At 38.7% G+C, this 27,934-nt stretch overlaps 1 protein-coding gene across 1 annotated transcript in view; it reads right to left on the bottom strand.

The window, feature by feature from the left end:
• Positions 1 to 2,061: 2,061 nt before the first annotated feature.
• Positions 2,062 to 27,934, bottom strand: part of LOC108276527 (ephrin type-A receptor 5) — a 63,448-nt gene continuing 37,575 nt past the window's right edge. The window contains exons 6-17 of the mRNA XM_017488273.3: positions 22,414 to 22,538; positions 20,727 to 20,886; positions 20,111 to 20,213; positions 16,162 to 16,229; positions 15,400 to 15,525; positions 14,832 to 15,017; positions 13,854 to 13,915; positions 12,763 to 12,972; positions 11,959 to 12,108; positions 7,612 to 7,805; positions 6,545 to 6,700; positions 2,062 to 4,854 (exon numbers count right to left, since the gene is read on the bottom strand). Coding sequence (XP_017343762.1) covers positions 4,749 to 4,854; positions 6,545 to 6,700; positions 7,612 to 7,805; positions 11,959 to 12,108; positions 12,763 to 12,972; positions 13,854 to 13,915; positions 14,832 to 15,017; positions 15,400 to 15,525; positions 16,162 to 16,229; positions 20,111 to 20,213; positions 20,727 to 20,886; positions 22,414 to 22,538 — 1,646 coding nt within the window. The 3' untranslated portion in view covers positions 2,062 to 4,748. The remainder of the gene's footprint in view (positions 4,855 to 6,544; positions 6,701 to 7,611; positions 7,806 to 11,958; positions 12,109 to 12,762; positions 12,973 to 13,853; positions 13,916 to 14,831; positions 15,018 to 15,399; positions 15,526 to 16,161; positions 16,230 to 20,110; positions 20,214 to 20,726; positions 20,887 to 22,413; positions 22,539 to 27,934) is intronic.

Below are 27,934 nucleotides of genomic sequence, written 5' to 3'. Positions count from 1 at the left end.
AGCTTTCAAAGTTTGAATTGTTTCAGTTTAATTACAACACACCTATTAATAGCAAAACAACTTGCACATTAGAACATAATATAGGTTTCAATTATATCTGAGTTGCAGCCCCAGTAGTTTCTGCATGAAATAAAAAAAAAAAAAATGTATCTCTACTTTACAATTCATCTACATTAAATATGGGACAATCATGCAAAATCAAGAGAAAAACTTTTTTGTTAATGAAAACAACCTAGAGACAGAACTCAAAGGGATCTGTCAAAAGCTGCTCAGAGGATACAGTTAAATCGAAGACTCCTCGCTGTGGAGATTCAGCAGAAACTTTACAGTAAAGATCAGCAACATGTCGCTTTATGTAAGGTATGTTTTATTTGCAATACTACATTGGCCATTTTAGAGACAGAGAACAGAGGCTGGTAGGCTCATATCTGGTCTACCGCAACTGGTCGGACGGCAGGAGGTTCGATTGGGTAAGAAACAAAGCATGTGTGAAGTAGACAGGTTGGGAGATTCATTGTAGCAATCAACAACTTTGAGGTTCCAGTAGTCAGATAACATCCTGGCTTTTAAACATCTTGCTTCAAATGATAAAATCAGAATCTAACAATATCAAAGAGCTTCCAAAACCTTTAAACTGGTATCATTTGATTCCCCACACACAATTAGTATATTTACCTTACACTTTTGCACTATTTCTCCCTTGTCAAAATGAAGGAATTGCTAAAACCTAGCACACACTAAATGTCTGGTTGCTCTAAATTACATTTCTTTATCTTCTTCATTTTGCCCAAAGGGTATGCAAACTTTTGCACTCGACTGTATCTCATCTAGAAATATTCAGGTCAGCCACCCCAATATTCAGCCCACACCTGCGCACTTCAGCCAAATTGTGGAAATGGGAACAGGCACACAAAGCAGCAGATTGCTATGTAAGAGTGCAGCTTCACATCAATGACACCGTGAGGCTTCGGTTAATCAATTGGTCTCGTATTAAATGACTTCAAACAACGGTGAGTTGGGTCAGGTGTGGCTCCGGCTTGGATGGAATGAAAACCCACAGCCAAACCGGTGCTTTGTGGATAGAAATGCATACTCCTGTCCTAAGATTTGCTAATAAAGCGGGTCCAAAGTTTTGCACGACTAAAAAGTGGAATGTTCCTGACTAGCGAAATCAATCGCCTGACCTGAACCCTACTGAGCAACAATTCACTAACTTCAGACAAAACTGAAGGTAGAAATCCTCAGAAAAAAGGCAGGGACTGAAAACAACTGTATTACAGACCAGGAAGAACATCACCGTAGAAGACTCACAGAGTCTGGTGAGGATTATGGGTCAAAGACTCAGTCTTTCATCAACTAGCATGGATTCCCAACCGACTAAAAAAGTCAAATGCATGATGTTTATAAAACAGATTCAACAACAGATTGTTACCTGTAATCGTAAAAGAGAAATAAGAGAATAATAAGAAAATGATGGAAATGAGAGAATAAAAGAAATAAGAGAAAGAAAAATTGTGTAGAAACAGTAAATACATTTGGGCGGCTTTCTGGGGAAACCCATCAGCTGTCACTCTGGCTGAATTCTGGAAAACACCTTAAAAAAAAAAAATAGATTTTGACCAAAATTGAATTTTTCTTCCTATACCATACTTTAACAATTCAACTTGATGATGAGACTTGTGTTTAAATGCAACCACTGATTTTTACCTCAGGTGATAAGACAGACTAATGTGGATCATATACACAAATACAGAAATAAAGACATGAGCCACAAAAGCTCTGCAACCAATATTTACCGTTACCAAAGTGATGGATAGGCCATCTGTTCCTATTCTTTTGCTCGCCAAAAGAATATTCAATGTTTTATGTTGTTGAACAAAGCTAGACGTAAACACCAGGAAATAAAAGCTGAAATCCTAAACTCTCGTCTCATATCCATCTTTTGATCTCAAACCCAAATGTGCTTGGCGTATACCGTAGCACAAATAAATTGGCCTTACCGTTCAATCGTTTCAGAGGGGATTATAAGTGTAGCACTTTATTGTTACCGAAAACAAAAAAACAGACTTAAGCCAATCAGATTTTCTTTTGAATTTATTAGAAAAAAATAGAAAATTTAATATATTACACTACAAAAGACATTTACACAAACAAAACACACAATAAAAGGGAGTAGACAAATAATCACAACAGCAACACAACATTTTTTTTTTTTCTGTGCTTTTTTTTTTGTTGTTGTTGGAACAATCTGATCCTAAAATATTTGTGGCTTATGATAGGCTAAAACATATTTATGCTCCAAAAATGCATTTGAGCAAACCTCGCCTCAATATCATGCATGTTTTATCATTTCTGTTCCATCTGTTTCTCTCCTACATGCCAGTGTTATTAAGGAAAGTCCCAAAAGGCCCCATGGCGGTCTGTAAAACCTTCATTTTTTTGTTAGCGTCACATGATCATTGATCAGATGGTGGGATCTGTCTGGCTTTCCTGCAATTAAATAGGCTCACAAGAAAGGTTTGTTTTGCTAATGGTATGAAGTAATTCTCATCCATGCTGATATCTTGTCTATCATGTTATAAAACTAAATCTGTAGAGTTTATTTAAGCTTGTTAAGCCTATTATATCATTTGAGATGATCTTTCAGGCTGGTAGATGCCTCTATGTATGTTAATCCCCTGCAGTGTGCATTCTCTGTTATCCTTAAAGAGAAAAAAAGTTCTTGCTCTTCTTTCAGGAAAACGTGCATGTTTCATGATTTCACTGTGCTTTAATGTCTAATTAGAACTATGCACTTTGTAAACTTTAGATCTAGGAACAAAATCAGTCCAAATGTACAGAAATTAAAGGTCCATTTAAAAAAAAAGAGGATTGCTCAATTCGTCATCGGCCCTTTTTTCAATAACACTAGTTGTAATCTGAGTGAAGAAAATTCAACTTAAGTAAAAACACTGAACACTGCTGCTGGTTAAAGAGTGGACGTTCAATACAAATCAAGCATCGGTAAAGAGGTTGTCTAATGTGCTGACAACAGAAATAAATAAATAATAGTTTGCAGACATTAGTGTATATGTATAAATCCTCCATAGTGTTTGCTGATATTGTTTGATCTCCTTCACATCCCTCTTAACAATCTTCTCAAAAAACCTCAACAGTTAAGCTCCATGTATAATATGAAACAACACATTACTCGTAATAGCATATGAAAAACCGCCTTACAAGTGATTTTAATGTCTTTCAGTAGCGTGGCACTGCATAATGCACAAAAATGGTTTGATCTGTCATATTCGAATTGGAAAAATGCGTTATAGAAACGTAAACCGAGAAACTCTTAACGGGTCTTAACGGATGGGATTCAACCCAGCACATTCAGTTAGCCTGGAAAATGGTTTCTACTAACTGCTAAATAAATGGAAGCACTTAGAAACTAGATGGAATATTAAACAAATTATGGCGGTGTGCTTGTAGAGTTTCGGCACTGTTTATAATACAAGCTGAACTTCTCGCTAAGCTGTTTAAACCTACATGATCCTCTTTCTTCAACTGATCGGTGTGCTCATAGCACAAAGCACAACGCACTTGTAACAGTAAACATGATCTCATTAATCTATGATGCTCATGTGATGCTTTGGTCTGACTACAGTTTACTCTAGGGAGGTCGTATAATGACCGTAAAGTGGAAAAATCATGAGCGGCCATAGCAGAGCTGTTTAGATGTACTGACATTCAGGAAGAATACTGATTTTAATAACTCCTGTTCGTAAAGATACTGAGAGCTACTGTTTGCTTCTGTATATTTGTAATGAACTGCAGACAAACAGGAGTAAAATGAGATTTGCTAGGATCAAATAAATAGAAGTCAATAGCACAAAGCCACTTGTTGAATTCATACATCAAGTGTAAAATGACCTGATGTTACTGAAAAGCACTATAAACATTTCTCATTTCTATGTCAACATCTTATTACTAATTGTTTTCCGGCTAAAAGTATATGAACCCCACATGAACTTGGATGAATTGCTTTAGCTAACTGTACACTATTTACATGCATGACCTTACCGTAACTGGAGCCAAATATTTGTTTTTGAAGCCTGATACTTTTTTTTTTTAAATGCATTTCCCCCTGGATTAAGACACATACTGTGCAAACGGAAACTGTACATACACATCCATTTCTTCTTCCACATCCCAAAAGGAATGAAATCAGTATCAAGCTTTAAATCTAATATTGCTTTGTAATACACGGCCACTTCTTCCTTCGCCGACTGATACGGTTTAAGTCTTACGGCATGACCTTTCCTCCGAGTGAACATGTGGAATAACATCTGTCGACGTAGGTAGACTGGAGATTTTGTGGATTTCTGGAGGTAATAATATTGTTGCATGAGGTTTTGAAAAAAGTGCTATACATTCAGCCCAGAGACTCCCACCAGCCGCTCAGTGGTCCTACTTGGAAATGTGCCACACTTTCCCAAATGTTTCATTGCCAACACGTCTGACTCGGTCCTGTCAAAGCTGTCAGGAGGCTGACAGGCTGTGCATAAACACACACACACACACACACACACACACACACACACACACACACAACTCTCCGTCCAGCCATCGAGCCGATCCTCATTTTGTTCCTCGGGAATATCGAGTCATTTCCCTTTGAAGAGTTTACTAGTTCCATATTCAATAAATAAGTGTCCCTGGTGAAAAAGTGCTAGGCTACTACTGTAGGTCGGGCAGCTCTAAGAGTCGCCTCAGACAGGAATAGTGGCATTCGTCATCTGGACTCGCATCTCCTGGATGCTGTTGAGGATCTTTTTCTGGTGTCCAGCCAAAGTGACTCCCACCCTCCTCACATCTCTGTAAAACAGTCAGTAGTATAATTAAACACCTCCAGAGTTTAATACAACACCAGCTGCTATTAAGTAAGGAACAGAGTTACTGTTACTCCTCTGAAGATGATTATTTTCCTATAACAGAAGTGTTTTATTCATCTTGTACCATAGCGATTTGCCAGTGCTAATATTTTATGCATTTATTTAAAAACGACACGTCAGCCATCCATTTTCTACACCGCTTATCCTACTAGGTCACGGGGGAACCTGGAGCCTATCCCAGGGAGCATCGGGCACAAGGCGAGGTACACCCTGGACAGGGTGACAATACATCACAGGGCACACTCACATGCACATTCACACACCCATTCATACACTACGGACATTCTGGACATGCCAATCAGCCTACTATGCATGTCTTTGGACTGGGGGACGAAACTGGAGTATCCGGGGGAAGCCCCCACAGCACAGGAGAACATGCAAACTCTGCAAACACAGGGACATGGTGGAAATCAAACCCCCAACCCTGGAGGTGTGAGGCGAATGTGCTAATCACTAAGCCACCGTGCGCCCACGACATGTGTTGCATTTTATTACATTTTGTTGATAGTTAAAGTTACTGTTGCGGGATGTCCGCAAAACAAGTCAGATCCTGTTTTGATTTACATTAAAGCAGCTATAAACAGTTGTACCCTCACCAGTCTATCTTTTTTCTCTGTTTTGAAATTAATAAGACAAAAAAAAAAAAAATAGCTGAGAAACGATTAAGCTATTAACATAAATCTTGCAGCTGGCACTACTGTCAGAACTTCTGTTATAGAAAATCAACACCTTCTCATCAATCAGAATGAAAGCTAAAGTATAAAAGATGATTATTATTTTGTAAAAATCACAACAAATAATTGCACTTGTATTTAAATGACCTTATTTTAAATACATTTACATTTGAAAATCTAACCCAGGAATAGATATAAGTGAATCAACACATGTTTATTGTTAAATGGTTACTGACCTGAGAAAATAATAATCTTTATCGTTATAATTATTTACTTGTCGCACACCGTATATTTCTGTTTTACGGTTCATCCTAAAACTGTCTATGAGTCTTTTATCTATAGCGGGGGTGTCCGATCTTATCCGGAAAGGGCCGGTGTGGGTCCAGGTTTTCATTCCAACCAAGCAGGAGCCACACCTGATTCCACCTGTTTAATCAGTCGAGCTTGGCTTTCAATAGACTCGGGTGTGGCTTCTGCTTGGTTGGAACAAAAACCTGCACTCACACCGGCCCTTTCCGGATAAGATTGGACACCCCTGATCTATAGGCTGTACTGTTTTCCCCTCCAATAACAAATGTGCCTGCCTTTAATAAAGCACTCACTTAGATTACCGTTAGAATCTGGTCCTTATTTAATTGCTGTTGTGTATCATTTGTTTTGTTTGGTCTGTGGGAAGAATCGTGTTTAACCTGTAGTAAAACAAAACCTCAGTCAGTGTAGTAGTAAATAAATGACAGTGAAGAAAAGTCACGTCATGTTTTACAAAATATCTGCCTCTGACTGTTGATGTGAAATTGTGCAATTAAGAACCCGAATTAAATCAAAATCTTGCCATAACTAAATGATTTTGCATTTTTAATGGGCTTGTGTTGTCTGTTAATGCACATCCGATAATATCCATGACCCTATTGGCAGGAAATGACAACAGGGGGGACTTACTCTAAGGTCATCTGAGTGACTACGTCCAGTGAAGTGTATCCACTTTCCATGAAAAGCTCGGTGTATCGACCCATTTTTATGGCATCTAACCATTCCCCTACAGAGCTGAAAGCACAAAGCTCTGCACTGCCATGCTCCACTAATAAATTGGACACCCTGTGGGAAAGACAAATGGACCGTTGAACAAATGGATGCATAAATCTAACATTAGCATGCTATATGAAGACTGTACAGGAAAGATGAGCACAAGCCTAAGTGGATGTTTCCTGTGCATGCATCGAGAGCCTTAATTATGCAAATAAACAAAAACAGCTGAAAAGTTAGTACAGCGGTTTAATCGAATTATTCTTACAAAAAAATATATTTTTTTTAACAGCAATGTAGTATAAATATGACACATCAATAATGATCTGTTTACTACTGGACTTTGGTGAGTAGAATATATATTTTTGTGAAAATAATTCTATCTATTACCATAACTGTAAAAAAAAAAAAAAAAAAGAGCTGAAATAAAAGATTATATTTAGAACCAACATAATAAATTCCCTCACTCAAAATCAGTCTTATTAAATGTAACATAATTCCATAAGACAATTACAGAAAATAGATTCCAGCGTGTACAGAGCGATTCGCAATGCAGAAAATATATTTGATACCATGTAATCACCATAATTGGAAGTCATTTGTACGCTGTCACTTCCACTTAACTCGGCATTAAATCATGAAGTACCAGCGCTTATTTGTTTCAAGTGTCATTAAATCTTGATTTTCTGTGTCAGCCATGTAACAAAAAGCTGTTAACGCTGCATTATCAGCGTTTTGCAGACATGACACGCTTTTTTTGTGCTTGCAAAAAATACCATAATTAGCATTTAGTTTAAAAGAGAGATGGACCTGTGCGTACACAACAAACAAAACAGGGATGAAAGAGACACAGAGGCAGAGAAATTGAGATGAGAAGCAAACTGAGAGGATGGAACATCTTATTTTTGAATAAGAGACCACATAAAATGCTGGAAACTACTGAAGTGAATAAACACAGCTTAAGCAAGTTGTTGCTTTGGTACCTGTTGGAGGGATTGACGAGGCTTTTCAGGCTGCTTGGGTTGCGTATGAGCTTGTCAAGGAGGCTCACTATCTCATCGAACTTGGGCCGGCTGTTCCTGTCCTTCTGCCAGCAGTCCATCATGAGGTGGTAGAGAGCTGTGGGGCAGTCCATAGGGCCTGGCAGCCTGTAGCTCTCCTCTACAGCCTTTATCACCTGATATATAAATATACAGAAAAATACATTATACACCATGCACCATCCTATATTTTCTTTCATCCAATATAATACTTATAGTCAATCCAGCAAGCTGTTTTGGGACCTTTACTGAAGTGAAATGTGCTAATAGAAAGCAAATTAAAACTACAGATGATGGTGATGATGACAAATAATACTTATGTTAGCAACTGCAAGGTATTATGGTTTACATTTAAAAAAGTTCACGTGGCAAAAGAAAACGTTTCACACATATACACAAACAGCGGAGGTGTTTTGTTCATTGTATTAAGCACTCTTGGAAAATATGAAACTATATTCAAATATTTTGAGAGAGAAACTTGCGGAGCAAATGAAGTGAGAAAAGTCTGGTTTTACTTTTAGTACCAGACCACCAGATCACTACACACCATTTACTCATAGACCACCAAGATGGTGCGAGTGCTGGTCCAATCTCAAACTGCTCTGAGCTTTTGTCCCAGAAAAAGAGCCTGTTCTCTTCATCAGGCCAATGAAGTTCTGCTCAGTCAGTAGATCTAAATAGTAAGGACATGAAAGCTGTAATGACATACTATTAACTATAGTAGTTCACTATTTTGGGATGTAGTGCAAGTGTTCCACAAATACATTTACAATAAAAAATATTCAACCCTCATTGCAAATCAGGTTTATTGTCAAAATGTACAGACTTTCAGCAGTTTGCAATGAACAAATCAAAGCAATTGAATTAATTCAACACAATGATTGCTTCAAGTGGTTTCCCCAAATTCAACTGAAAATGCAACTTCTAATGACTTCCCAAGTTCCAAAATTATTCAACCCCTTCATGGCACACATCTTTAGTACTTAGTAGAGCACCCTTTTGCTGTTATGACCTGCTGCAATCGAGATGCATAGCTTCTGGCAACGTTCCTGAGGAATCATAGCTCATTCCTCATGAGCAATGGCCTCCAGTTCAGTAATATTCTTGGGTTTGTGCTGCAACCACCTTCTTCGAATCCCACCAGAGATTTTCTATGGGGTTCAAGTCAGGTGACTGTGATGGCCCTGTAGAATCTTCCAGGATTTCTTCTGCAACCAAGCCTTGGTGAACCAACCGCTGATCCATCGTGCCGAAAAGTTCCAGTTTTGTTTCATCGCTCCACAGAACAGAATCCCAAAACTTCTGTGGTTTATTTATCTGATTTTGAGCCAATTTTCTTGTGCTTTTGGGTCAGTAGTGGTGTACGTCTTGGAATTCTAGCATGGAAACCTTCTGCATTTAGTACGCGCCTTACTGTGCTCACTGAAACCTCAGTGCCTGTTGGCACCAAGTCTCACTACAGGTCTTTCGCAGTCACTCGAGGGTTTTTCACAAGCTGCCTTCTCAGAAATCTGCTTGCAGCCATTCATAGCTTCCTTTTTCTGAATTTGGGGAAACCTCTTGAAGCATTCGTCGTGTTGAACTATTTCAATTGCTTTTGTTTGATTTGTTCATTGCAAACAGCTGAAAGTCTGTAAATTTTAACAATAAACCTGATTTGCAATGAGGGTTGAATAATTTAGATTGAAACTGTAATAGTCTGACACCACTAGGATATTACAGAAGTGTTGTGAGAATAGGTAAAAGAGCAAAACAACTTACTTTCAACAATAGCGTTTCAATGCACATAGCTAGTATAATACAGGTTTGTCTTTCTACTTACACAGAAACATAGCAAACCCAACTAGTTACCTACCAGCTAGCTATCATTATCTATTTAGACAAAAAAAATTCTATAATGGTAGATATGATTGCCATAATGAGAATAAATCAGACAACCCCCTATTCTCATTTGTTTTTTAGACTATCATGCTCGTACCCTTTCTCTTCCCTGATTGGCTGCCTGTCAAGGTGTTCTCTGACTTCTTTCATGCCTAAAGTTGGAATGTGATTAAGTTTTTTTTTTTTTTTTTTTTTTTTTTTAAACATCTGAGCTGGTGTACGATGTAGACATGCAAATTGTTCCACTCCAAATTGTTGCACAGTGCTGATTGTGAATTACTATCACAGGATTGTTTCAGAAGCTCTGACTTTTTTTTTTTTCAGATCATTTTTGTCCCCGGATTTGATACTCATTTTTTTAAACAACAACAACATACAAGAAAAGCAGCAGTTGAATTAGTTAAGTGGTTAGATGAAAAGCAAAAGTTGTTTTTTTCCCAATCTACAAAGATTTTCACCTAATGCACAAATCCAATACCTTATATTGATTACACACAGTTAGATTGAGAGGTCTGCTGATATGTTCTGTGTTTATTTAAGGTTCAGAAGCCTTCAAGCGGCTAAGATCTGACTACTGCACTGGGCGAGATGCCAAACTCTCATCTCTCTCATAGCCTCCAACAAAATTCTCTCACTATGCTGGCAAAAAGAGAAATCCAAAACAAGAGCAGCTCAGAAACCAATCCCCGGCAGCAACGTCTAGCAGAAAAAGAAAGAAAAAAATAGACAGAGCAAGTGTGAGAAAGACAGAGAGAGACATACTGTAGGGAGAGAAGAAGAGACAGGGTGGGAGCAAAGGGAGAGTGAGTTGAGTATAGCAGAGCGAGAGATCTGAGGCAGCTCTCATGAAGGCCTTAAATAAAACATCAAATAACTTTCTCTTTCCCAAGCGTGTGAAACAGATTAATGATGGAGAGGAGAAGAGGATCTGAGGCGCGAATGAAGTTGTCACTGGCAGGCTAGGAGGGGGAAAAAAGGTCAGTTCTGCTTGACAACAACATGACTTGAAATTGCACCTCCTTTAGGGACCTTCTCTGAAAACTTCTGTATTGTGTCCTCCTTTTTAATACTGCTCACACACACACACACACATAGACATTATACTTCTAACATGACATTCATATAACAGAGAACAAAGGAAACGGAGCTGGTTTAGAACATTGCAACATTGAATTAGGTGACTGATAAAAAAACAGAATTAATTAGTAGACTAATTAAAAACTGTCTCCCATCAACCACTTTGTGACTCAACTATGTTTTATGCAGCTTCATGGCATTTTTTGCAGAAGTAAAATCCATATTTTACTTCCAACAGATATGAAACTCTCATACCTCAAGCAAAGTTCACTGAGTTCACTGCAGTCAGAACTCCAGCCTGATTCTGACTGCATTTCCAGTGCAAGCCCCTGCATCCCTGAATGTACTAACTGGCAGCCTTTGACTTGCCCACTGGGTGTTCGACTATTCAATATCATATCCCCTTTAACCAGTCTCCATTGTTGTCGATGCAACTCCCATCCCCACTAACCATGCTCAATAATGTCAGCTGAGCCCACCATTTGACTGCTATGCACACAGGATCCCATTTTTCAGCCTCTCTGTAGTACACCACATTTCAGATGCTATTCACACACCCACACACACACACACACACACACACACACACACACACACACAGAAAATGGCTCGGGAAAACAATTACGACATCTCCATGGTGGATGAATAATTGGTAGTCAGTTCTCACCAAATACTTCATCATGCACAAAGATGAGCTGCATGTTTATAAAAAAAGGAGTAGGTTTGCTATGTTTTTTAGCCAAAAGACACCGATTAACTCGTCTATGTTAATTGGTAATAATTTGGGCAGTTGAGAAGCTACCAATTTGCATGTTGCTGTTATTGTCACCATGTCGATACAAAGGTGTGTATCTGTACAGGAATACATACAGTGTATGTAGAAATGTCAAATAATTCAGAGCATTTGTGAAGATTACATAAATAAATTAAAAGTTAGTTATACTCCATAACCTCTCTTAGACCTGATTCAAGAAAAGGGCTGCTTTTAAGAGTTACAATGCCCTGCTACACAGAAAGGAGTTTAAAAATAATTAGCAAATTATTTACATCCTGAACGTATGTATATTTAAGACACAAGATTATACAACAAGGAGAATAGCTTTATACAGCCAGATTCAATAAATGTATAGAAATACTGGTTAATATCTGTCCTTTCAAGAGAGTACACAAGGTCCAAATGTTCATTGCTTACGACATTTCATTATCTATGATTACACGATGGAACCGTTTCATTTGAATAGAAGGTGTTTTTAAGTGTAATCGGCTATTTAAATTGATAAACTGTGTATGCAGTGACAGATTTACAGAACACCGAGGTGTAAATAAACGTACATCTTGATTGCTCATCTCCCAGTAGGGTCTTTCGCCGTATGACATCACCTCCCACATGACAATTCCATAGCTCCAGACGTCGCTGGCTGAGGTGAACTTCCTGTAAGAGATAGCCTCAGGTGCTGTCCATCTGATGGGAATCTTCCCTCCCTAAACGACAAATAGAGCAATGCTCATCAGAAACATTCCTTGTCAGAGTCTTTCTGAACACTTCACACTTTCTAGCGTTCTATTCACAGCTGGGAAAATGAGCATGTCAAGTGGGTAAATACGGTAATAGGAAGAATACGACATGTGGACGTCAGCTCTCTGAACCTATTAGTGAAGTACATCTCAATTTGCTGCTCCTTAGTCTGCTCACGCACAAACATACATACACACACATAAACACTACTGTGACATGCCAAGGTGGAAAAGGGAAATAATAATCAGTGGAATTATAACCGCTGACACTGAGCTACTAATTATCTCTCTTTCAAAGCCAGCGACATTCAGTGCTGTGTTTATTAATGGCAAATTCAGCCTGGAGCTTAAAGCTCTGCTGCAGATATGAGCTGCACTCAGTACGCCACAGCAAAGGCAAACATTCACCTAATAGTATTAAGTCTTCCTACCATTTGTTGTAATGCTCTCAGAGAAATGGTGAGCTCTGGTTCAATACACACTACTGACAGAAAGAGAAAAAGCCAGCAGTATTGAACAGGAGTGCTAAAGGCTGTTCTGCTCTGACATAAATGGATGTGGAGTGCTGGTTAATGGCAGGGAGGTCGTGGGGTTAGCGGGATAGTGCAAGTCAGCACGTACGCGGGTGGTGTAGGCCGCCTCCGGGTCGTCTTCTAGCACTCGAGACAGGCCGAAGTCGGACACCTTACACACCAGGTTGCTGTTGACCAAGATGTTACGGGCGGCCAGGTCGCGGTGCACGTAGCCCATGTCGGAGAGGTAGCGCATGCCCGAGGCAATGCCACGCAGCATGCCAACCAGCTGGATCACCGTGAACTGCCCGTCATTCTTCTGCAGGGTGAGATATGAGGAGATTTGACATGTACAAAAAAAAACTTGCATGATCAGAGACACCAGGCCAATTTGCACTGAAAGTGTTCCTGATGCTTTTTCAGTTGTCGCACTGAAAAGAAGCACTACCATTTTCGCCGAATCTTAACACTCGACGTTTTTATTTTAAACACCTTGACAGACTTCAAAACTTTATCATCATTCTAGCCATATACGGGAGATAGGAAGACGAGATAACGTTCTGGTGCATTGGACTTGGCGCAGTATAATGGTGCAAACAATTAAAGACAAATGATGGATGTTTTATACGTCTTTTCAAATGTATTTATGATCTACACTGTGTCTTACTGAGCCTGCCAGAAGCACAAACATAAAAAAGTGAACCAATAAGCATGAGCTCACAGGCTCACTGAATTGGCCATTGTAAGGACAGCTACAGCTGCTAAAGCCTTTATATTCACGCATGCCACAATCATGGTTAGAGTTTTCTACAAATAGATTCATGAGACAAAGTGATCGTATTGCCATGTGTCACAAAATTATGTTCTTATAAGTAAACACCCGCTACAAACTCGCTCATGGTGTATTCATTTATAGATCTCTGGAGGTTTGATCATAGCAGAGACATTAATACATATGCCACCTTGAGAAACTGTTATATAGAAACCGGTGGAGCCGTTCTGCTGTGTAATGTTAGAAGATTTGTAACATTTGAACCATTTAAAATAAAGTTAGGGACAAAACCAGATTTATCAAAAAGTAATTGGGACACAACCCCAGAATAAGCCTATAAGGCCTATAACAGGCTATATCAAAACACTACGGTCATAAGGTACAGACAAAAAAAAAAGCATTCCTAGTGAAAGGAAAGAGAAACACACCTTTAAAAAAGTGTCAAGAGATCCGTTCTCCATGTACTCTGTAATGATCATCACTGGCTTGCCTTAAGGGAGTAGAGACAATAAAGCATACACATTACTTTTAAATAATGGATAAAATGGATGAAAGACTTGTTTTATTGTTCGAAAATTCCTTCAATTACATTTCTTCTAGACTCTTTCAACCTAGTTTTTATCTACTACATCCCCAGTGCAATAGGTTTAACAAGTGCTGATGAGAAAAGAACAAAAAGTCTAAGGGCAGCAAGTAAATGCAAGTACAGTTTGATCTTTTAAACATGAGACAATTTTTCCACAATACACTTTCCATACAGTACAGCAGTATATAAAACTATATAAAAAAACATCAGATAAAGAGGGCCCATTAATAATCTTTATAGCATTATAAGATTTATACAAATACACTACCGGTCAAAAGTTTAGACACACTCGTTCTTTATTTTTATTTCGTTTTTTTCCACATGTTAGAATAATAATAAAGTCGTCAAAACTCTGGAGTAACACAAATGGAACTATGGGAATTATGTCACAGTACGAAAATCGAAAATAAATCAAAATAATTTTGTATTTTAACATCTTCAAAGTAGACACTCTTTTTGCCTAGAATTTCCAGAAATGTATTCTTGGCATTTTCTCAACCAGTCTCTTCAATTTCAATTTCCCTGAGATGCTTTTTAAACAGAATTAAAGGACTTCCCACCTACGCTGGACACTTATTGACTGCTTTTCGGAATATTTTGCTTCAAGTCGTCCGTTTAAAAAAACATTTTTTGTAAATAAAACGTTCGTTTTCTAATGAAAGAAACGAACATGTCGGCACAATTATATTTTTGTCTATAACACTGATTTCAAACTTTTACTCACACACGTTCAGATCAAAAGGTTTTTAAGATCATGTGAAACACTTCAGTCGAGTATCTCCAAACTTTTAACCGGTAGTGTATATGCTAATACACTTACTTTTAGTGACCACACCCTCCAGGTGGATGATGTTCGGATGATCAAACTGGCCCATGATGCTGGCCTCAGCCAGGAAGTCTCGTCTTTGCTTCTCGGTGTACCCTGCTTTCAGTGTCTTAATAGCCACCATGAGCTCTCTTTTCCCTGGCAGTCTCAGTGGCCCACTACACACCTCTCCAAACTCACCTGACAAACAGCATACAGTTAGACACCAAGACATACAGGGACAGATAAAGATCCCTTATCGCGGGATTAACATGCATTTACACTTTGAAAGAGAATGTGCAAGATATACGGCGAGTCGGTATCAGCGCCAAGCAGTTTTAGTTTTCGCATGTCTACTTTACACCACTGAGTTACGTGCAGAATATTTTCATTGCAAGTGTTTGGCTTGAGCTCTATATCAAGTTTATGTATATCTTTGATTTTATGGTACAATAAACCAAAAGCATCATTCTGTTTATTGTATACAAAAATGATGTGAAGTCTAGGAGCAGTCTTCCATTTTCCAGTCACTCAATCTCTAGATTAATTCGCTTTTAGATCCTGGCTGTGTTTTCTTACTCACCAGCTCCTATCACACGCTCTATTGTAATGCAAGAGACATCAATCTCCTTAGCAAACTCGTGGACAGCTTGGTTGGGATCTTCGTAGGTGTGAGGATCAATATATGTACGCACTCCAGGGAATTTGACTAAGAGGAAAGTGAAATAGAGAGGGGGAAAAAACAAACAAAGGAAAGAAGAATGTAACACATACTCATCACTTTATAGCTGTTTTTCTGAACAGAGGTTATGTAAGACATCATGAGGGAATAGAGGTCTGCTAAAGTTGGATGTAACACAAGATCAAAAATAGGAATCGGTGCTATCATATGACACCGAGATGGAGTTCAACAGAACTTTAGATAGAACTTTTTTTTGGATTCAAGAGAACTATTATGTTAAAATCTACTTTTAATTACCAGTGATCATGATAGTTGTGGTCAAGTTAGACATCTGAGAGACATTCTGTCTTTACAGTTTTAAGAAACATCTTTAAAATCTCAAACGTCATCAATATTTGAATTTGCAACATTTCATTTCAACGGTGCATGTTTATTACATGCCAAGTGCACATGCGCTTGAATGGGTTATAACTGAAATAACCTGATTTCCTCTACATGTAGAGAAATATGGTTCAGGGATGGAGATTTGCCTGTCGTAACAACAAACAAGCAAAAGAATAATAAAGTCATTTTGCACTACTGATTGGTGCAAATCAACATGACCAGGTTGTTAGCTGGACTCTGTATGAACCTCTGTATGTGCTTTTTTCTGTGCTGACTTACTGTGGCCATTGTGGAAGTGCATCTTCTCCTCATCGGGATCCTGCTTTGCTTTACTGTAGCCACAGCGCCTGGCAAAAAGACCAACATTCACAGTTGAGAATGCTGGACAAATACACACAGAGACATGCCCTGCTTGTAAAATCTTAGAATCGTGTGCTCTTATCTCTTCCATCTGTCCCACTCTTTTTTCTCTCTTTGGATACAGAGCTGCTAATTGAATCTGCTCTGACACGTATAAGAGGGACTAGTGGACAGAGAGACAGGTGACGGACAGAGACAACAGATAGGCAGGTAATAGCTTTAAGTGGGTTTCAGCACGTGTGAGCGAACACACACACACACACACTCACACACACACACACTCTGCCAGGTTTTTCTCTCAGTCAGGCACTGTATAAGTCTGTGTGCTTGGGAGGCTTCAGGAAGTAAACATCTTGTCGCCAAACTTGGACATGTGTGCAGGACACAGCATTGCTTCAGTGTTAAGACGCAGTGACGGCTCATGGCGAGTTACACAAGAGATGTCCCCATTGCACTGCTATTGGCTGCCTCTCAGTGAAGTTTAACATGATTTATGTTTCGCTGTTTTACTGTAAAACTCACCATTCTTTGTGCAATAATTCTAAAAAGGTCAAATAAATGTCTATATTTCAGTGCATATTGGTCATACAAAGAAAATTATACCAGTACCAAAGAAGAATGAAACCAGTACCAAAGATTATTCAGATTAGCTGATGCTCTCTGGTGGACTCTCAAAAGCAGCATCATGCCATTTTATTTACATAACATTTATAAAATATACCTGCACAAATGAAACATAGTGGCACATATGCAGCATGAACAAATAGTATCACATTTCATTTCTGATTTTATGGGAAACAACACCATTTCATCCACAAGCATTCTTGCTACTAACTAATAGTAAAGCATCCAATTTCAGCTGGTTAGCCAAGAAGCCAATGCTAATTCAAATGTCAAAGAACAGCGTCAGTTCAAAGTTACTCAAATTGGTGGGAAATGAACTACAATAACCTAGAGGCAGAATTCCATTCAGTTCTTTTTTTTTTCTTTTTAAAGTGTGAATCAAAAAAAAAAAAAAAAACCTACCAATTTTTTTTGCTAGCACAAAAACCTGCTTTACCACCTCTTCTTTCCTATTTCAAAGCCAAAGAAGCTTTTGTTTCCTCTTTTTGAGCTGGAGAGATTAGTGTAGTGTTGTAACTCAACCTTTAGCCTCCTTTGCTAAATCCCTATACCTAAGCACCACATCTGATTGGACTAGTGATGATGCACACTTTGGCTGCCGCACTTCAAAATGTTGTACAAGTGCCACAACAGAAAAGCATCGTTGAGAACTTGTGAGGTTGACATTAACCAATCGCAGTGACACTAACCAATCACGGCTGTCTGTGAGCTCTAGTACGTGTTCCTCTGATTGTGTTCTGCTGTGTTGTGATTTAGTACGAGTAGTACGAGTAGGAGTGCGAGTAGCAGGCTATACATGTCTCATGGGAAGAACATGCTATCTCTCATCCTCCCCTGTTGATAGCTGTGTGATAGTGGAGAAATGGCTAATAGCTGGAAACTAGCAAATGAAGAAATGGATCAGAACTGGAAATATTGGCATGTCATATGTTTTCTGATAGACTGTCACAGTTTGATCTGACTAATTACATTTAAAAATTCTGCTTCTCTGAGCAATACCTCATGCTCGAATGCTAGCTGAATGCTGATAGACATGCTAATGTAAACAGAGCTGACAGCCCCAGAAAAGGAGTGTTTTACCTTTCCACAAGACAAGGCACAGTTAATAATTACACAGCAAAGTGTGATATCAGTATTCCACTGACAGGCTGAATGTGTCACTGATTCCTCCCGGGCTGTCTGACTGCTCATGTTCAGTATTACCTGCTGTAACGGTCTCTCAAATGCAATATAGTTCATTCATGAGACCAAAAAAAAGGCTATTAACTGATCTGATAGCTTAATGCACTAGTGTGGTCTTCCAGGCTATACCTTAGACATTAAAGGTCAGTCGAGTGTCAAGGCTGGGGCGAAAGAGATACAATGATACAGCTTAGGAGTAATTGCTTCAACGTGCTCCGTCCTTGAGGTGTTACACGGCACCTGCTTAAACAATCAAGGCTGCCTCTCGTGTGGTGGTGTGAAGGCTCGTTAGAAATTCTGCCTGCTCCTAGTGTGTTTTTGTGGTCCTCCCCCAGCGGCTGGCGTAAATCTCGCCAAGGACTTGACAGCATCGAATCGAGGGCTGCAGCTCAGTTCAAGGGCGGAGGGCCAGGAACAAGGACAATGATTGCAAGAGAAAGACAAGCAGCCTTCCAATCAGATCGCAGTTCTGGACAAGTCCTATAGAGGGAAATTCCTTTGTCTTATTCCGTGACGGAATGTGTATCTTTATTAACAAAACCTGTAAAAAACATGTCTGATAAAAGAAAAAAAAAAATCTCAGGCATAATAAATTCAACTATTTTTCCATCTCTTACACCTGTTATTTACAGATCTACTTGTGTCTTATGACGGTAGTTAATAAGACAGTACAGGTTTCAAATATCGAATCCCGTTTCTGATCGGCATATCACTTCTCTCTGTGTTCTAAGACACATGGGTGAACGTTAGTATCTCTTCTGAACACAATGTGCCTGAGATACAAAGTGGGATAGCAAGTGTGAAACAGAATATTACCACTTCCTGCTCGGCTATTGTTACAAAGCCAACACTGGGACATGCGTTTTTTTCCACCACAAAGCAAGATATAATGAACAGCAACAGAGATGTACATGTGCAAGTCAAATATCTAATATGCAACAGCTTGTAGCAGTGCCATGTAGTAGCTCATTTAAATATATGTGTTAAATAAGCATATGCTAATTATAAGTAACAGGCTTAAATCATAATGAAGCAACTTCTGTATCGAAGTATAACTGAGCCGGTTGTTATGTATGGTGCCATTTGTTTCTTCCATATGCTAACAATTACCAATAAGTATAAGCTCTTAAAGATAACTAATTTAGCAACAAAAATGATTAGTATTCCCACCCCTAATTTATCGGACTGTTATTTCATATACGCTCCGGAAGGCACATAAAATTTTAAATGACCCAGACCACCCACTTTATCAATATTTCAATCCCCTTCCTTCTGGCCGCAGGTATAGACTACCCATGTGCTGAAAGGCCAGCTATGGTAGGAGCTTTGTTCCTATGGCTATACGAGTGTTAAACACATCGCTAATCAGCCATTGTGATGCCATCTTATGCGATGGCATTAGTTGTTTTCTTTTTGTCCCGTTCTCCCCTATGTGATTCTTTTTGATGGTTAATATGTATGGTGTTGTTGCGTACATGTTTTTCTACACACCCACAGTGGAAACAAATTTCCTCTTTGAGGACAAATAAATGATCTACATGTCTGTCTGTCTGTCTATCTATCTAATCTAATAAAATAAAACAAACAAAAAAAACCCACTGAAATATATGTCATCACTTAATAATATTACCATGTTACATACACTTCCGGAAAATTTTTTTAGAAACATAAATATATTATTAATAATTAATCAATTAATTAATCATTTAATAATAATGAATAAATGCTTTATCCTTGGAGTGTACTGTAGTGTACATTGGTGCAATACTTTAATGCAAGCTTGGTTAGAAAATACATTTTGGCTATATAATGAGAAACAGTGCAAATTTTCTCTGCCAGCCCATTAGAACAATGAAATGATAAATAATGTTTAAAGAACAGTACACGAATGTGTAATACAATATTAAAGTAATGTGACTGATACCACAGTACTGTGTTGATCCATTTTCTATCGTTTTCTACTTATGTTAATAATTTTCGATGAAATAATGTTGACAAGTTTTCAATACACCACCCAGATTTCTCTATCAAGCTGAGTGATGAAAATCAATCACGTTCTCACCTGCCACTGAGCAGAAAGCCGGTGATCAGCGCCAGCAGGATGATGCCCAGTGTAACAGCCACGGCGATGACGGGCACACGGCCCTGATCTCTGGAGGCAGATACTACAGAGAAGTGAGAGATGTGAGCCATGCATATTCTTGTTTATGTTTTTATTTCTCTATCATCACTGATACCTGAGTCTCCCAGCATTGGTATCTTCAGATCTGCACTAGCCTAAGAACATGTTTGCCAAGTAAACCAACAAGCACTCTCTGAGTCACTCTGGATAAGAGCATCTACCACATGCAGGAAATCTAAATGTAAATGAGGAAGGGCACAAAGTCACAGTCACGACTGTTGTCAGCATGACACCTCTCACCTCAAACGCTACATTTAGTTCTAACCATGTAGTAATATGGCCATAACAATCATCAGACAATACACTGTAAATATTAACAAATTTTTACTTCATGTTATTATTCATGTTTATAATTAAGCCAAATGGTGTATAGACAGACTGCATACTCTAATCGATCAGCATTAGATAGTTTTATTTATATGACTATTTTGGGACTGATCTGATGTTTAGTGAATGGACGTGAAATAACAGTGCTTGATTTAGTACTGTGACTTACAGTAAGGACTGGTTTCAAACTCAAAGCGTCGACTGAAGCCTCCGTAGCCTGCCGAGGTGCGAGCTCTGATCTGAAAGATGTACGCCGAGGACGGCTTCAGCCCATCCACCACAAACCCTGTCTCTTTTGACTTGACAATGGTGTAACTGGTCTCCTGATCCTTCAGGACACAAAGCAAAATGAGAAAGAGCAGCATCGGTACCTATAATGCAGAAAATCAGGTAAAGAGAGTCAAATAAAATGGTGGTGGGATAAATAATGGAGGGAAGAAGGATTATGATGTCCCGTGAGAGGCAGCGTCTGTGAATGTGTAAGCGTGTCTATGGTGTGGGATCACTTTCATGCTGCTCGGCCGCATGGCGGTAGAGCTATGTGGTGACGACTCTATCCATTAGGGCACGGGGCACTTTTCTTTTTAAAGTGCCTCATATCAGTGTTTCCCAGACTAGACCACTGCGCTGAGGTCATGCAGGAGCTTTAAGCACAATTGTCTCTTTAAATGGCCTGAACAGTGGAGCTGGTCAAAGCCACAATGTGAGCAGCAATCTGAGCCACGCATCAATGCCAGGTCTGGTTTCAGGCTTTTTGTTAGTTCTGTCTCTAATGGAGAGACCTGTTTCCATTGCTCGCCATGCTGACTGTCACAACACTGCACTGAACACACTTTCATTTAAACTCATATTTTAGGACAAAAAAAAAAAAAAGTTTTTTAGTAAAAAAACTTTTTACTAAAAAAACTTTTAGTATGTGCACGTAATATAGATTTTCCAAATGGTGACTTTCTGATTTCTGGACTTTTCATTTCGATGGAAATCATAAATAGCAGGCTTCGTCAACGGACGGACTGTGATACAGATGTGGACCCAGCAAAGCGTTTCAGCGGATCAAACAAAGCAGTCCAAAATACTGGAGCAGAACTGATCATAATTTGAAAATGTGGTTGCAGTTCAGCATTTTCTAAACTTGAACCAGCTCAGTTCATTGAAAAAGCAAAGCGTTTTCACAGACTTTCATAGAGATTTACGCTCTCTTGTCTTAATTAGTGAAGTGACAACATGGCTTGTTAAAAAATAAATAAATAAATAAATAAAAAGTAGACAACAAAAATAGACTGGAGAGTGACACGTGCTGATTCTCTGCTTCAAGTACAAAAGCAGATGAGATGGGTTTCTGTGCCTTATTTGTTCTGAGTCCATGGCACTAGTGAACAGATATAATGTGAACTGGCACTGAAATAAAATAGACTTTAAATTGATGTGTCTTTTTTAGAGCCATGAACCAATCACTAATGGTTAAGCATTAAAAGGTTAGGGTTAGCATTCAGCCATATTGTTTGCTTATCCGGACCGTCGTAAGCAAGCAATGCTATGTATCTAGACCTTAACATCCTGTTATATAGGGTGATATATATTCAAATTCAAACTCAAATTGTCAAAGTATGTGCAAAAGTCAAATTTAGACTTTTCCAACACACACTTGGACCTTAATTTACAAAGAAATATCCATTTGTTAACAATCTAGACATAGGCTCATTAAAATAAAATAAAAAATAGAGATTTCAGCTGAAACACATATTTATCATCCACATACATCTCATATTATTACAACTAAATCTGTCTTTACCAACACAGAAATGAACCATATCCAGCTTTTTCTTGCATGGAGTGTATTGTCCTCCTGTAATCACCTTCTCAAAGTACTTGATCTCGTATTCCAGGATGATGCCGTTGGGTCTGTCTGGTTCCTGCCAGGACACAGCGATGCTGTTCTTCGCTGTCTTTCCTCGCTTTACCACAGTGATGGGAGATGGAGCTGAACAGAAAAACAATAAGGGTTGTTTGTTTTTGTTGACTTCTCAGTCCAGGTGGAAAATACTCTTGATGCAATGGAAAGATGTGATGCAATATTGAGTAACTGCATAGAAAGTCATACGATGGCACAGATTTATGAGTTTCAAGGGGAGATTGACACTTTTTAATAGTTTGCAATCACAATTAAACATAATATAAATTCCATTTTCGTTGTCTTTATTGTTCTTTGTGAAAGCATGAATGAAATGCAGGTTTTGCCTCTTGACTAGATTAGACAATCTTAGTATTCATGACTGTTCAAAAGTTTGAAATAAACGCTTTATTCAACAATAATTAGTTTTCTCTTAAAAATTAAAAACAATGTAGACCATGTCAGATGCCAAAATGCCATTTTAGATGTTTTCAAGCATAAAGTATTTTTAAGGACAAAAATATATAATCACCACACGTTTACACTAGCACAATGCATAAAATCATGCAGATGGATGGGTACATAGATAGATAGATAGAAAGATAGATAGACAGACAGACAGATAGATAAATAGATAGACAGACAGATAGATAGATAGAGAGATACAGATAGACAGACAGATAGACAGATAGATAAACAGACAGATAGACAGATAGATAGACAGATAGATAAACAGATAAACAGACAGAAAGATAGATAGACAGACAGACAGATAGATAGATAGACAGACAGATAGATAGATAGACAGACAGATAGACAGATAGATAGATAGATAGATAGACAGATAGAGACAGACAGATAGACAGACAGAAAGACAGATAGATAGACAGATGGATATAGATAGATAGACAGACAGACAGATAGACAGATAGATAGACAGACAGACAGATAGATAGATAGATAGACAGACAGACAGATAGACAGACAGATAGACAGACAGATACATAGATAGATTGATAGATAGATAGATAGATAGATAGATAGATAGATAGATAGATAGACAGACAGATAGATAGACAGATAGATTGACCGATAGATAAATAGACAGATAGATAGATAGAGTCTATAACAAAATATTCAGAACATGAGCAGTAAAGACAATTAGATGTGGTGCTTAAACACACACTTTTGTTTCAGCTGCTTGATGAGAAATGAACTCAGTGCTGAAAATGGCTTTGGGAGATGACATAGTCTGACACTGTTTACACACTCCATTTACTGCGTAGTAAAACAATCCTGCATCCGGTTACAATCTGTCTTCAATCACAAACTTCTCGTTACTGTCTACACACTGCATCAACATTTACAAGCATGAAATTGTTTGATAGCGCATGTCACGACTACAACTGTCCATAAAGTAATTCAATCACCCTTCATTACCTACGCTGTTATTGTGTTATATGTTGGTGTTTTAACTTTTGGGCTTTTTTGGGCTTCACATATATAGCCTCCTCTACAGGTACTTACACACTTATTAGTCTATTTGGTTTGGTTTGGGTTCAATCTGCACATAATTACACAAAACAATAATACAAAAATATAAACCTTTGCCTGAGCTTGTAGGACTGAAAATGGACTTTTTCTTTCATTGATGAGAAACACATAAACAGAAAAAGGTTAGCAATCCTTTGCAGGTGTGTGTAGAATTCACAAAATCAACCGAACATGGAGAACACTCAGGCAGCAATAAATAAATGATTAGATAATTATAGAAATAACTAGTTTAAAAGCTCATCTGACAGTGAGCCTGGTCATAAACAGACCAGAGACAAAGGGAAAAATTGTGAGTTTTTGTTTTGTCCCTAGTGAATCAGTTTGCCAACAAAAGCACTGAAAAGCGCTCAAGGAAAAGAAATAAAAAGACAGTGTTGCTCTCTCCGAAGCTCTCTCCCTGCTTACCAGGGTTCTACACATCAGTCTAAATTTTCAGTCTAAATTTCTCCAGCCCTCCAGCTCTCTCCTTTGGTTTAGTTTGTACATTGTGGGTCAGTATACACTGCAAGTGATATTCTAGCAAGTGTAAATATCTTGAATATGGGCAAATTTATCTGCTATCTCTTATTATGAGATCGTTGTAAATCAAATTTAAGATTATTCAGCCTGCTGAATGTTCATTTTAGATGTTTTCATTTTAGGCTTTAATTTTCTTATTCTACTGGCAGACCATTTACATTTTTCTTTTCCGGAAGAGATGTTTAGAATTAGAAAAATTACCTGCCATTAATTAGTCAGTAATAAATATCTAGAGAAAGATTTAAGAATCATATACTTGGTTTATTGTAATATTACAATAGGAAATACTAAATAAATCTGACTACATCGACTATATAGAAGATATTTTCATTTGCTAAGCTTGCACTCCCTCCTGCAGTTGGGTCGATTCAGAGTCGAGTCACTTTCTCACTGCAACCGGTTCAGACCAAAACCACCTCACTCGGGCACTCTCGGACTCGGCTCGAAAGAACCGTACAGAGGGGAAAACGCAGCAGGATTCAATTCAAATAGACTCAACATTGAAATCTACAGTTTTGCAGCTGCAATTAATATATCCTTTATTCTCAGTGTTCTCATTTTTCTGTTTTTACTGCCTGATGGTGTGGCGTCCACACACAAACCTACTGCCACCCATCTACACACAAAAAAACAGAAACGTGAGCCAGCTGTGTATTCAGGAACAGAAGTGTCAGACTGTAGCCGTGAGATAAGCATTATTTAAGCATGTTCAAATGATCCCAGAGGTGCCGATATAGTAGCTGGGCTGCACCGGGGCAGCATTTAGAGCTCAATAGGGTACAGTGATAGGGGGAGCAAAGAAAAGTCTTCTCGCCTCTTGAAAACAAAGAGTAACCGTATCCCTCCTTTCACCCAGACAAAACTATAATCGTTCCTATCTTAAAAGCCTGAAACGGAATACTTGGCAACCCGATCTGCAAGGCTGGCAGGCAAAGAGCTGCTTTGTGGAGGGTGGCTAGGCTACTTAAACAGTCTGGCTGCCTGCTAAATGGTTGACTTTCAGTCGGACAGGAGACGCAGCTCCTTTGAGTTATTGATTCGCAATAAGCTTTAAGGCTTTCCGGGGGAATTTTGATGTACAGTATATTTCTGATGACGGAATGACAGGAAACAAAAACAGCTGCATCCCCCCGTTGGGGGATCAAACCGAAAAAGAAGGACTCTGTATGCATAAAATTGGGAAATAATTTTAATATTAATGAATTATTCAGAAAATGATATGTGACATATTTATAAATGTCAATATTGTGTAATAGTTTATATTAAAAAAAAAAAATTGTCCTGCCTAGAAAGAAACGCGGTTCTGATTAAGTGCATTTGATATAGTACCTTTCATAAAGGAAAATACAGATTCATCAAATCAAACATCATTAATAATTCAAAAGTTATGGAAATTATCCAGCAAATGTTGCTGTACAAAGTGAACTCAAATAAATCAAGTGCAAACAAAATCCTTGTGCACTCAGCGTGGCAGGGTCTCCTACCCTCTCTCATTAGCAGATGGAACACGTCCGTACTAGAGGAAGTGTGGCAGAGAAAGTGTGATGGTGCTCTGATTAATAGCTCCGATTGGGAAGTGTTGCCATTCTGCAGCGCGTGAATCTGTTAACGCTGCACCGTTGCCAGCAAGCGAGTTGCTAACTCCAAACAGCGAGGCTTGTCACTGATTCCACACTTGGATGTACACCTAGATGTGTTAACTTTCCTATTTTCAGTAAGAGAGATCACACGATCACACGCTAGCAGCGACTTCGATTAATCACTCTTACCTAACATGCGTCACGCTGAGTACAAGCCCCATTAGAAGACTTTGCTTCTCTTTGGGGGCACAAGACTGATGGCAAGCAATATTGGTTTTTAACCAAGCTCTTTCATGCAGACACTTGCATGTGATTTAATTGCTGGGCGTGCAGTTTTAGTGCGAGCAGGAAAGGTCACTGTTTCCAATCTGACCTGGTCTCAGTGCCAGACTGAAGCTCTCAGCAGGCCATGTGTTTGTAAACAAGTATTGCTGCAGGGAGTCCTGCTGAAAGGCAAGATGAAAAACCTCTGGCAGGGCTGAGTGGCCTGCTGGCCAAAACCGCCGCTGAGGTATGACTCCTGCCAACAGGCTCTCATGCCAATGCAGGCACAGCAGGAAGAACATGGGTCTTCTTAAAAATCATGCGATGCTGCATGAGGAACCAGAGGTTCCACTGCTGCGAAAATGCCTGTCATCAAGCAGAGGACATGCTAAAACAAAGGTTATAGAAAAAAATCCACCTTTGGATATCCAATTTTACTTTGGCTAACATTTATAAACAATGCTGATCGACTACCGACTGTGATGCCGCATATGACTAACCTCGGAAGCTCGGAAAGACATCATTTTTGACCTCAGTGCCTTTGAGCTACAGAGTGGGAAGTAAAAACTGATGCCTTCATGTTCATCTTTTGCTATCACATGCTAGCCAGCTAACTGTTAAGAGTGATGTATATTTTCCCCATCAAAACTGTATTGTCAGTGTTACAGATTTGACGAGCTGTCAAGCTAACAAATAATAAGTGCTGTTAGCAGCCATGTTGATCTGACGTCACTTGCTGAAATCCAAGTTACATACTTTTAGTCTTCTGTACACTCTGCTCAAACATATCAGCTTCCAAAGCTTCAACTTTAATACTAATACCATCTTCAACTCTATCGTCCTCATCAGCTAATAGATCTCTAACTAGATGAACTGAGTCGCTGCTGTAAATCAGAGCAACTGCGTTGTATATGGTAAATGGTCTGCACTTATATAGCACTTTTATACAAAGCGCTTTACACTGGTTCTCATTCACCCATTCACACACACACACACACACACTCATACACCAATGGTAGCAGAGCTGCCATGCAAGGTGCTAACTTGTCATCGGGAGCAACTTGGGGTTCAGTGTCTTACCCAAGGACACTTCGGTATGTGGAGTCATGTGGGCCGAGAATCGAACCGCCAACCCTACAATTAGTGGACAACCCGCTCTACCACCTGAGCCACAGCAAAACATTTGATCCTCTTTGAAGCAGTGCCTAGTAATGAAGCTGATACATGAGAGGGTTATAAATAAGATTCTAATTTTATGGATTTGAAGGTGTGATAAATGTAGGGGTGTAATTAATTTTTCCATGTGACTGATCTTTTTCAATCTTTGTCAAAGCAGCTGTATGTGTCATTTGACAGACTGTATCACCTTTATTAATAGGCACTGTTTCAAAGAGGATCAAATGTTTGCTTGTCTAAATATGTAGAATAATAATAATAATAATTCCTTGGGGTGTACTTATTTTTTCAAATGACTGTAACTGCATTACATTCTGGAAATTTGAGTCCAACATTTTCTGTTTCCACTAATTCTACACTGGATTCCTCTTTAATATGACACAGGAATAACGA

This window comes from Ictalurus punctatus, chromosome 16, assembly GCF_001660625.3.
Source record: "Ictalurus punctatus breed USDA103 chromosome 16, Coco_2.0, whole genome shotgun sequence".
In the NCBI taxonomy this organism is placed as follows: Eukaryota; Metazoa; Chordata; class Actinopteri; order Siluriformes; family Ictaluridae; genus Ictalurus; species Ictalurus punctatus.
This window is presented reverse-complemented; position numbering and strand designations above follow the sequence as displayed.